The sequence below is a fragment of the Mustelus asterias genome, chromosome 13, assembly GCF_964213995.1.
Source record: "Mustelus asterias chromosome 13, sMusAst1.hap1.1, whole genome shotgun sequence".
In the NCBI taxonomy this organism is placed as follows: Eukaryota; Metazoa; Chordata; class Chondrichthyes; order Carcharhiniformes; family Triakidae; genus Mustelus; species Mustelus asterias.
Genome location: NC_135813.1, coordinates 29,665,053 through 29,677,759, shown reverse-complemented (window position 1 = coordinate 29,677,759; position 12,707 = coordinate 29,665,053). Strand labels below are relative to the sequence as shown.

At 40.7% G+C, this 12,707-nt stretch overlaps 1 protein-coding gene across 8 annotated transcripts in view; it reads right to left on the bottom strand.

Moving 5' to 3' along the window:
* Window positions 1–12,707, bottom strand: part of LOC144502549 (histone-lysine N-methyltransferase EHMT1-like) — a 163,713-nt gene that overhangs the window by 52,073 nt on the left and 98,933 nt on the right. For all 8 annotated transcript variants that reach the window (XM_078226630.1, XM_078226629.1, XM_078226633.1 and 5 more), the window contains 4 exons: window positions 9,938–10,020; window positions 9,574–9,680; window positions 8,950–9,072; window positions 2,970–3,071 (listed from right to left, as the gene is read on the bottom strand). In XM_078226630.1, the coding sequence (XP_078082756.1) occupies window positions 2,970–3,071; window positions 8,950–9,072; window positions 9,574–9,680; window positions 9,938–10,020 (415 nt within the window). The remainder of the gene's footprint in view (window positions 1–2,969; window positions 3,072–8,949; window positions 9,073–9,573; window positions 9,681–9,937; window positions 10,021–12,707) is intronic.

The window sequence follows — 12,707 nt, the reverse complement described above, 5'->3', positions numbered from 1 at the left end:
ATCACTTTAACTGACGGGGAAAAAACTGGCAAAGATTAGTGATTTACTGGAAATCACAGGACAGAGGCAAGCTTTTAAGTTTTGGGTGTCCTGTTTTTGAAATCAGTGTGCTTTGGGGAGTAAAGCAGAGAAGGATGGCTAGCCTGACTTGCTCTTTCCCTGCCTTATTTGAAATTGTGTGTCTGGTTATCAACCTGAAGCAAGAGAATCGTCTTCGGAGTGTAACGTGTCTGCATTTGGAAGCTTGCAAAGTTGAGACATAACGAATTAATCCAGATCCACATATTTCTCCATGCCACATGGTGGTGCGAATCTCCAAACATCCACTGGGACCAGAGGCCCGTCTCCACACGAGGGGACTCCAAATCGAAGTCGTTGAATGCTGAAAACTTTATCCTTTTCTTATTAAGTTTTTTTATCCACCCATCTCTGCAGTAAATACTTGTGTGTCTTTTGTTTGTCTGTGTACGTGTGCTAGGGAAGGTTCAAGAGATAGATAGTTATACTACCAGACTTGTGTGTTAACCAGTTCTTGTAACTTGTTTAAAAGGCTTGTTTTACAATAAATCAATCATCCTGAAATCAGTGAAGTAGCCTGGTTAAAGCCTCTTTATTCTGAGTTCTAATAGTGAAGGTGCACAAATGTCTATTTTGGTGAGTAAACTGAACTTTTAAATTAATGGTATGACCTGTGGAGTAGTGGGACTAGATAACTCACACACTTCTTTCATCCGGGTCCTAACATAAGTAAGTTCATAATTACTCTTGAACCACTCATTCTCTGGCCCTGAAAAAATAATTTGTCAAATTCCTCCAATATGATAAAAATGCTTATATTTTTAGATTTAATATATATATATTTCAGGTTCTACCTATGTATATGTCCCAATCATTTAGCTTGCTCTCTGCAAAATGATATTAAAAAGTGAAGGATAATCAGTGCCTTTCACTTGCTGGTTTGCTCTCTGTGAGAATACCCTGCTTGATGATGTCACTGTTGCTGGATGTCTGGAGAGGTGCCAGATTCAAATCATCAGGAAAGGGTGAAATCTCCGCTACAGAGATCGCTAGATCCTTGTGGGAGTTTTCTTCGAGACCAATTGCAATTGCTATCACAAAATCTGGGCCTGTATGTCATCTCTCAGCATTTTATGGCTGTTTTATTTGGTAAGTGGAGCTCCTACTCCCTAATGGGTATTATATGATTCTGTATTGAGTATTAAGATTGGCATTTTATAATTTTCACACATATTTTAATTTTTAAAAAGTTAAAAAGGGGAAAACTAAATTACATATACAACTAGATGATGTGCCTGACATGGATGTCAGAACAAATTCAGTGAATATTTTCATCATATAACATGCAATACTGTGTAATATCTTTTGTATAAACATCTTCTTTTAAATTCAGTGTAATACTTCAGAAATTTTTAATTTTTTTAAAGCATATTTAAACTCCCAATGTAGAAGAATGCCTTAAACCATCATTCTTAAATGAAGAGTTTCATAAATTTTCCATACGATTTAAGTAGTATAAGCATTAGAAGTAGTCATGCTTTACCAAAGTTACAGTAAACTACATGAAGGGCAGAGCTTCAAAGATATAGGAAAACATATTTTAGAAACACTGCTTTGTGCTACAAATAGATTCTACTTCAAACTTTAGAATAACTTTATTTAGAAAGAAGATAATTGTGATTGAACTGTCATATTTTCTATTTTTCACAAGTAAAACAATAGCAGTATGCCGGCCTCCTGAAGCCTATATTCAATGTGCTTTTGTTGCAAAATACATTTTCATTATATATCTTAGGTATTGTATTTAACCACAGTGAGAATAAGTATAATATTTAAACTAAAAATAAATTAAATACAGCCTGGATTTCTTAGCTTTTTCTTCTATCACATGTTGCTCCCTTCATTTTCTACCCTTTTCCACTTCAAAAATGACTACTTAGGCAGCAGTTGTATAACTTACAGGTGGTAGATCTCAAGTACCTCACCCTAGCTTCCATTTTTAGCTGGTGTGAATTGAGACTCAATGGTAATTGGATATTTGAGCCATCAAACCTAAGAGCAACCCTCTGTTCATTTGACATTAGGGTTGCCAGTTGTGATCAAATGTGTTCCTAGAGGTTTCATTACATGACTTTCCCCACACTCTTGCCATTAGTTGGCCAACACATTCTTGTGACACACTACCTTCCTATGTCAAGTGGAAAGCAAAAAAGACTCATTACCCAACTGGATAACGCTGGATGATAATTTTTCACCATTTTCAAAACTTTTATATCTGGTAAAGAGAAATGTGCAAAGAAAATGACAAAAAAAAACTTCTATCCTGCTGATCTTTCTCCAGGGTGGCACACAGCAGTATCCTGGAGACGCCAAGACAATTCTGGAGGGTTGGCAACCCTAGTTGATGATTGGAAAGGAGCACTTACAGTTGGGCTCTCTGGTTGTAGATCAGTAATCGGAATCCTAACTTGCTTTTCCTCTCCCTCACCCGGGCACATTGAGAAAAATTACTGTTCTGGTTAGTTCAGCAGAGATTCAGGTAACCAACCCTTCAGGGTTGTCCTGGATTAATCTGTAGATCGCTGCTACAAGCAATCTGAGAGAAAAATCAATTTGCATGATTTTTTCCAACTTCTTTGAACATTGCCATTAATTATAAAAAATAGCAGAGATGGGGAAATACAGCTGTCTTACGAATAATTAAAATTAATCAAATAGGGCAAGAAAGTCTGATTACCATCCAAATGGCTTTGGAAGGCAACACACTTGGAGGATGGGCCAATGCAAAGAGATTGTAGGGCCAGGTCTTTCAAGACAGGTGGGTTACTCAGTAAATACTCCAGGATTACATCAACCTGATTTGACAACTATAGTGGAACTCAGGGAAAAACCTTTAACATTGTGTTTATGGGACACACAAATTATAACACCTACACAAGTATACGACTCACCTGACAGCTCACATCTATTAATCCTGTGGACAGAAGATGTACAACCACATCATAATGCCCCTTTTTAGCAGCCAGATGAAGACAAGTTGAACCTTCCACATCCTGAGAAAAAAATCAGAACATTACTGTGATGTTAAAAGTGAAATGCTGCACAAAATATGACAGATAAATACAGTAATTAACTTTCAATATTGCCCTAATAAAGACTCAGGAGAGTGCAGTGGCAGCCATCTCCAAAGTGGGGCCAGTTTATTTTTTCTCTGAATTACAGAAATCCATAGAAACTTGACTGGCAGCACATTCAGTTATTAATAAAACCTAAACCTATTGAGAACATTCAGTTTTCATAATATTATTTGCTTTGAAAAAAAATTATGAGTAAAACGTAAGCACCATTTGCAGACTCTGTAAAACCAGCAAGGCAAAAAGATTTTTTTGACAAATACTGTGGAAGTAATGTTATTGACGTCAAAGGTCAACTACACAGACAGCCTTTTTTCAACAAAGAATTATAACTAAGCCACCTGATTCTCATATAATATTAGTTTATGCAGTCTCTAATAATGAATCATTTATTTCACATTTTTAATCAATGCAATCCAAGAAGTTTGACTTTATCATTTTAATTATATAGCTTAAATTAATCTCAATATTGAAAATAACAAATTATACTGAATGCCAAAGCATGAAATGGTGCAGAGGATACAAGGCAATAGTTAAAGAGAACTAGGTTTAAATCTAGACATGACTAAAAGGATCAAATCTTCCTGTTTCAGCTAATTCTAAGCAACTTGGAAATTGATATGAGATGGACAAAACTGGTTTCTATTTGAGCCCAAAGTGCAAAATTGTTCTTAATTTTGTGGTCTCAGAGGCCATATAGACAACCAGAAGTTGGTGTTCATCTTCTTAAAGTTGAGTTTCACTACCTTGTTTGCAGATCTCCCATACATCTGACACAGGACTGTTTGAAACTGATATTGATTGCCTAATATGAAATCATCGCCATAAATGCCAAGTTCATTAAAAAGTTAGGTCTAACACATCTCATGCTGAGCTACATTTTCCAGCCATGGGATACAACTGGTGACTTCTATCCCACATTTGTGCCCTGTGAGCTTCAAACTTCCAGGCCACAAAATTCATTCTCATGGCATAGTTAGCCAAGCCTACCTTGCTTCCCTGGGGGCAAGTATGCCATGGCCTACTACCTGCAGAGCATATTCAATTGCTATGGGCTAACACTTTTGCATCCCTATATGTACACGAACGTATGAAATTGGTGTTATACTGATATATCATAGTTCAACTTGATGAAACACCCAGGACACCGAAACTGATTAATGCAGGTCCTAGTACTGAAGACCTGCATTGTCTACTCCTGAAAAGAGAATGAGTAGCAAGATTGGTCTTGCAGGTGCATTATTTACAGAACCAGGTATTCTAAATAAAATCTGTGGAACATTTTCTACAGTACTTTCACACAATATTCAAGAGCATTTCTGGAGGTGTTTTGGTCAATTTGCGAGACTGTTGTTGCATCCTCACAGGGATGGGAAGCAGCACATACAAAAGCTATAACAGCGGCAGGGGTAGTATTGACAGTGCCTCTGGGTCTGCAGACCAGGGAGATGGAGCAGAGGCTGCAGAGAAGGCAAGCTCTGCATTATATCCTCTGCCAAAATGGGACCACACTCTCCCATGCTCCTTGACAGTGACAGGAGACGGTATGGCCTGCTAACCAATACATCTCTCATTACAGTTTGCATGCCCAATCAGAACTCTCCTGCATACCACCCCATCGAACTCCTCAGCCAAGTTCTCTCAGCACAATGGTGAGCTGAGAACGAAAACATCCCTTTAACCTGGTTTGCTTGTAGCCCACACTCATGCCCAATGACACACCATGTGCTGATCCCAATTCTATGCTAGACTTCAAGGAAGGTGCAATGCCAGTGTTTGAACTGGAGTCTGTAAGTGTCAGATCAGGGAAGAGGTCTTTTGTTCTCTCCCTTCCACCATGAGGTGATTAGCTGTGCAGGTGGATCTTTCTCGTTGCCTGAAAAGAGGAACTGAGAAATGGAAGGTGCTTGTGAAGAACTGGTTGGGTTGGGAAGCAAGAGGTCCACGGTCACACCATTAGCAGCTTACTCATCATGCTAATTGGCAGCACGGTTCTCATCCTGCTATCTAAGAAGGGGTATAGGCCAGGAAGATGCCATTATCCTCAAATGATACGCGACACTGGATGTTGCAGATCCTGACACTGACATTCCCATGATGCGGAATACCATCTCCTTCATGGAGTTAATGGGATGCAAGGGTCCTTGTCACCTGCCAGCTCTGTTATGCTCCCTTAGATTGTGTGCCACTTTGTCATACAAGAGAGACAGCAGAATGTCAGTGATCTATTTAGATTTCCAGAAGGTTTTTGACAAGGTGCTGTACAGGAAACTGTTAAATATGTTAAGCGCCCATGGCGTTAATGGTAAGATCCTGGCATGGATAGAGGATTGGCTGACTGGCAGAAGGCAGAGAGTGGGGAGAAAGGGGTCTTTCTCAGGATGGCAGCCGGTGACCAGTGGTGTGCCAGGGGTCGGTGTTGGGACCACAACTTTTCACAATATACATTAACGGTTTGGAAGAAGGAACTGAAGGCACTGTTGCTAAGTTTGCAGATGATACAAAGATATGTAGAGGACAGCTAGTATTGAGAAAGCGGGGGGAATGTGGAAAGCTGTGAGGTTATGCACTTTGAAAGGAGGAACGGAGGCAAAGACTATTTTCTAAATGGGAAAATGCTTAGGAAATCAGAAACACAAAGGGACTTGGGAGTCATTGTTCAAGACTCTCTTAAGGTTAACGTGCAGGTTCAGTCAGCAGTTAGGAAGGCAAATTCAATGTTAGCATTCATGTCGAGAGGGCTAGAATACAAGAGCAGTGATGTACTTCTGAAGTTGTATAAGGCTTTGGTAAGACCCCATTTGGAGTATTGTGAGCAGTTTTGGGCCCCATATCTAAGGAAGGATGTGCTGGACTTGAAAAGGGTCCAGAGGAGGTTCATAAGAATGATCTCTGGAGTGAAGAGCTTGCCTATGAGGAACAGTTGAGGATTCTGGGTCTGTACTCGTTGGAGTTTAGAAAGATGAGGGGGGATCTTATTGAAACTTACAGGATACTGCGAGGCCTGGATAGAATGGACGTGGAGAGGATGTTTCACTAGTAGGAAAAACTAGAACCAGAGGGCACAACCTCAGGAGGGATGGTCCTTTAAAACAGAGATGAGGAGGAATTTCTTCAGCCAGCGAGTGGTGAATCTGTGGAACTCTTTGCTGCAGAAGGCTGTGGAGTATCTTTAATAGTCATGATGTGGAGATGCCGGCGTTGGACTGGGGTGAACACAGTAAGAAGTCTCACAACACCAGGTTAAAGTCCAACAGGTTTATTTGGTAGCAAATATCATAAGCTTTCGGAGCACTGCTCCTTCGTCAGATGGAGTGGAAATGTGATCATTTCCACTCCATCTGACGAAGGAGCAGTGCTCCGAAAGCTTATGGTATTTGCGACCAAATAAACCTGTTGGACTTTAACCTGGTGTTGTGAGGCTTCTTACTGAGTATCTTTAAGACAGAGATAGATAGTTTCTTGATTAATAAGGGAATCAGGGGTTGTGGGGAAAAGGCAGGAGAATGGGGATGAGAAAAAATAATCAGCCATGATTGAATGGCAGAGCAGACTCGATGGGCTGAGTGGCCTAATTCTGCTCTTATGTCTTATGGTAGTGTAGCTAAGTGATGCACGTATTTGAGTGATGCGCTTGCCACAGCTAAACAGCTGGAGGTATCTGGAGACAGTAAAAGGTGGGTGAACCTGAGTGAATGCAGTTCCAACAACACTCAAGAAGCTCGACGCCATCCAGGACAAAACACACCACCACTTTATACATTCACTCCCTCAACCACAGTGGCAGCAGCACGTACATTTACAAGATGCACTGCAACTTGCCACGGTCAACAGCACCTTCCAAACCCACAAGCTCTACCACCACGAAGAACAAGAGCAATAGACAAATGGGAACAACACCATCTGCAAGTTCCCCTACAAACCCTGTACCATTCCGAGTTGGAACTCTATTGCCATTCTTTCACGAACACAGCATCAAAATCTTGGAACTCCTTTCTTAACAGCTCTGTTGATGTACCTATACCAGATGGACGGCAGAAATTCAAGATGACAGCTCGCCATCACCTTCTCAATGAAGGATAAACAATAGCTGCTGGCCTTGCCAGTGATGCTCACAATCCTCAATTTTTAGGCGTCATTTTCCCGCTTAATTTTGTAATAAATCATCACTGGAATAATATTCTACTATTTTGTTCTTTCCCATTGAGAAAAATAGAACAACGTAAATCACGCTCATTGTGAAATTTATCAAATATCTACAAAATTTGCCAAACATTAATCCTCTAATAGCTGTCACTTTGCACCAAAGATACAACAATATATTACCTAACCAGTTGGAAGAACATGGTATTGTAACAAAAATCTGTCCCACAACTTCATAAGATACAGATTACTTTTGTTAACATATTTTGGTTAGCATGATAGTTACAAGTTCTCCAGGAGGTTTTCATAGAATCCCTACAGTGCAGAAGGAGGCCATTCGCCCCATCGAGTCTGCATTGACTCTGACAGGACATCCGACTTAGGTCCTCTCCCCGCCCTATCCCTGCAACCCCAAATATTTACCCCACACACCTTGGGGCATTTAGCATGGCCAATTCCCCTAACCTGCACATCTTTGGACTTAGGAAACCAGAGCACCTCGAGGAAACCTACGCTGACATGGGGAGAAAGTGCAAACTCCACACAGTCACCCGAGACCAGAATCGAACCTGCTGTGAGGCAGCAGTGCTAACCATTGTGCCACAGTGGCGCCCTTAAATGTGCTGGTCTGCCTCGTCATTTGAGGGGGATGTAGAATAGAATAGAATCTCTTTGTTACCATACCGCCCCATTACTGTCAATGAAGATAACCTTACCCTATGTACAGTTATACAATTTTGCAGATTAGCTAAGTACACACCCGATTCAATGATATTTATTGCATCACTAATAGATAACCTGAAGTACTCACAAGGTAGCAAGCTCACCATGCCCATTAAGCCATAATGTAAAGCTTAGACTTTGAAATCATTCCCATTTGTGTGAACTGTGGCACATGGCAATCAAATGGTTACATTTCTGGTATTTTGATTCCTCTTGTAGATATGGATATCCTTGACGCAAGTGCACTACTGGGTCATGACATCCCATCTAAAGGATGGTTGCGACATAATAAGTGAGTTTATTTAATGATAATTCAGTTGAGTAAAATCTGTAGTTGATCCAAGAAAATAGAACGAATGGTAGGCAGCAAGGAATCAGTAAGAGTGGACGTATAAATAACAAAGAGAGGGCTAACAGCAGGTTCTGTTCTTTGGGATGTGATATTAGAGAGCTCAGCAGGCCGTCTTACATTTAGACATTTGGAGACATTTTCTAAATCAGGAATGGCTGCCAGCTGTGGGAAGTGGAATTATTTTCGGTAGTTTGTGTCATTTCCAACCTCGGATGCAGAATAAAGTTCTTTTCATGATGTGTTACAATTTCAGCTCCAGTAGGGTATCCCATTCTGGACCATGAATGTTTCTATTACCCCACAAAATCCATTGGTAGGCCTTTCTAATAAGATTCTAAATTATGGGTATGTTCTGCACAAAATGAGTCATCCAAACAAATTTCATTTGGGATTCTTATAACTATTGGAGATCTTCATCCCATGAGTTTACACCCGACTCCAAGCTATATTACAGGGGTGAAAAAAAACAGTACCGGAAACCAGTGCTACACTTGGGTCCAAAATTTAACTTCAGGGTAAACTGCAAGAAATCTATGAAAACCAAAACTTATGATGAAAACCTTTCACTTTGATTCTAACCTTGTGATCTGCCAGTGCACCTGCCTTCAAGAGGTATTTTACAGTTTCAAGTTGGTTGTTTTCTGCTGCTTCCATTAGCGGGGTCCTCTGATCATCATCACAGGTATCTAGATTAGCACCAGCCTGCAAAAGAGGCCAAATGTCTTTATGATACACAAACTGGAACATCTTTATCATTATGGGTAAAATTCTGTTTAGTTCCCTGCTGGAAAGAATAGCAGCTTGCTTGCTTATAATCAGAATGGACAACCATGCAACCCAAAAAGACATCTCTCTTTCCACTCAGCTCATTGCAACAACATATTTTTACATGCAAATAGATAAAAGATAAATTAGAACAAGATTCGTCATATAGACAGCTGCAATTCAAGAGGACAAACATCACCACTTTCTCATGGACAACTATGAATAAATAATAAATGCCATCTTTGCTTGAGAGGTGCACAGTCCAAGATTAAAAAAGGGTGATTTACAACATTATAGGCATAGCTGTAATGACGACTTCATGTAATAATGAATTTATGGAGATGATTTTTTTTTTTAATTGCAAAATTATCTAGATAGAGCACAAACAAGGCATTATAAAAATAAGGTTCAAAGTCAACAAAATAAAACCATTTTAACCTGTACAAGCATATGGCAAATTTCCACGTGGCCTATCTCAGCAGCTGCATGGAGAGGCGTCCGCTTATTCTGGTGCTCAGCTCTAAAGTTAGGGTCAATCCCATCAACTAGAGTAAAGATGAGAGAAAAAAATTAAGTATTCAAGCAAATTTCTGTTTTTCTATGGTTTCAATTTGAAGCCAATTACAGGACAAAGGAATATATAAAATAAAAGCATTTCTTAAAGATGCAAAATTATAGTGCAAAGAAGGCCATTCTTTGGCAAAGTCCACTTCTTTAGAGCTGATATGTACAAAACCCTTCCCTGCAATTTTAAACAGGCTTTATGTTTTTATCCTACATTTACATATACATGAAAACTTACCCAGCATTAAAAGCACTTTCTGCATCTCTCCTTGCTTAGCAGAGATATATAACTGCTTCGGGTGAAAACGCAACTTCTTGGGTCTATTTGAACAAAACAAATTAAGTCTCAGTAAGAAAGACAGCATTGTAAGCTATTCTTCATAAATAGTAGGAAATCAGGCAAAATGGCAATCCATAGTGTGGAATTAAACAAGCACTGGCAGTGATGGGAGATAGATTTTGGCCAAAAATTCCCCAGAGCCAAACGCCCAGGCCTGATTCTTCAGGATGGCAAGTGATGGGGAACTCATCTCCGCCAACTCTGACAGACCCACTGCCATTTCATGATCAAGTGAGTGTTGATTGGCAGCAGGCCAGAGTCCTGCTTTGGAAAGCAGTTAGGCAATTAGATTTGCCAACAGCTACCTGGCCCCAGGCACAGACTGCAGTGGCCAGAAGTAGTACTGCAGCACTGTGCCTGAGCCCAAGTTCCAGGGCCGCACTTCAGATAAGTACCGGGGGCAGGAGAGAAGGGGACGATCTCATTGTCGGGGGTTTTTGGGGGGGGGGGGGTTGTAGACCAGGAGGAGGGCTGGAGCTCCCAGGTCCCTAAGGAGTGGGCGCCCCAAATCTGACAGTGTCTTCAGATTGAGGTACCCCCCACTTCCCACCCAAGCTTGAGATTGTTAACTAATTCTATTCCACATCCTGATCCAACTGGTGCCCACTAGCCTAAAAATTGAGGCTGGGTGAGAAAAGGCTCTCAAGTGGCCATTAAGGGCCTTAATAGGGGCAAGGGTGAACTTCCCAGCCGAGACCCTGTCCGCCATACTGTGAAATTGAGTCAGGGCGGGAAGGTTGAACTTCATCCATGCAACTTTACGCTCTCCCTCTCCCCCACCTCAGGGGTTGTGCAATCTTAAGGTTAATCATAGAAGTGAGAAGTATCAAGCAGATCAAGCTTCATCAAAAGAAATGCAGTAATTGTTAGAAGGGTTTCCTTTTTGCTCTTGTCCATATCCAACCATTTATATTTATGTAGATCTTTAATTCAGTAAACATTCCAAGGTGCCTCACAGGAATGTTCCAAAACAAAATTTGCCACCAAGCCACACAATTGTGGATAACCAAAAGTTTAGTCAAAGAGGTAGGTCTTAAGGAATTTTAAAGGGGGAAAGAAAGGAAGTGAGGCAGATAAATTTATGGAGGAAGCTTAGGGCCTAGGCAGCTCAAGGCACTGCTGCCAATGGTGCAGTGATTAAAATCAGGGAAATGCAAGAGGCCAAAATTATGGTGTGCAGTTATCCAGAGGGTTGAAGTCTAGAGGAGATGAGGACGGACGAGACCATGGGAAGGATTCAAAAACAAGCTGTTGCCAAACTGAGCTAGTGTGGGCCAGCAAGTACAGGGTTAATGAGACTTGTGCAAGTTAGGGCAAGAGGCAGGGTTTTGGTTGACCTCAATTTCAGAGGGTGGAATGTGGGCAGGACACAAGTGTGTTGGAGTAGTTAAGTCTAAAGATAACAAAGGCATGGATGAAGACATCAGCAGCAGGTGAGCTGAGGTCAAGGTGGAATTCGATGGCAAACTTAAGCAAATTGCCCAATTGACAGCAACTTTTGCAGAGAGCTAGTGGCCTATTTTTTGCATCACACTGATGACCAGGAAATAAGATGAAAGCAGAAACCTGCCCTAAAGCTTCGAAGTAAAGCAAGCATTTGATAATAGGAATAAATCAGGTGCACAGCAAGGAAAGGTGTGGACAGTGGACAGGGCCATAGACTTCTGCACTTATGTAGATATGTAATTACTTCCCTGCCACTAAACTGTTTTCCTTAAAAGTTGTTAGTTTAATACTATTTTAAATTCTTGTGGCAATTGTCACATAAGTTCATTGAGTTAGCACCAAAATGTTTGAGATGCAGAAGACCTTTTGGGCACTGTACTTTAAATGGGAAATGCTTCCCTTTTAATGGCTGTCATTTTAAACAATATGTTCACGTCCGATGAGGAGTAATCAAAATGTACATTTATCTACCATACAAGAACAAAACTATTTAGTTTCCGGTAAAGGCACGATTTAAGCTCAGCAAAATCAACAATTGGTTAATTCAATAAGTGGAGCTATTACAAAGAAATTTTGACTTGGATAGGACAGCTCCTTGACAAAAACATTGCTTGTCTGTTGTTTTAGTCATAATTTTTTGTTGTCCAACTTTCACTGGTGTACAGTTCCACAAGCAAGACTTGGCAGGCCACTCACCCCTGAGGATATCACAACTAACAATGATCCCATTCTCACCAGGTCTCCATGCATCTGCCCAACAGGAAGCTACATCTAACAAGACTATTTTCTTTCCCTTATCCAGAACAGTGACATGAAAACCATATGACGTGCCAGCTGTTAGGATCCAGATCAAATGAGTAAACTCTAAGAGACATAAAATCACACCTAGAGCTTTATCTGCATGCTTAGTGCTATTTTGGGAGAAGTTTTTATCCATTAAGCTAAGCAAGAAGGTTTTCAAATATTTTAGTCGTTAACACGAATGACCTAAATCCTTCGGTCAGTGACAAATGCCATAGCTTTGCCGTTGACAGCAATCAAAACTGTACTCTTACCTTTTTGCACTGAAGCTTTAGGGACCTCCTGTCCCACTGAGGGTGTAGACATCCATAAATGCAGTCACAAGGGGTAACGGCAAGGCACAGAAGCACCAAGACCACGTCCCCTTTGATGTCAGCAGCACAAGGAATGCCCCATAGGGTCCTGCAGGCTTGTGGTGTCA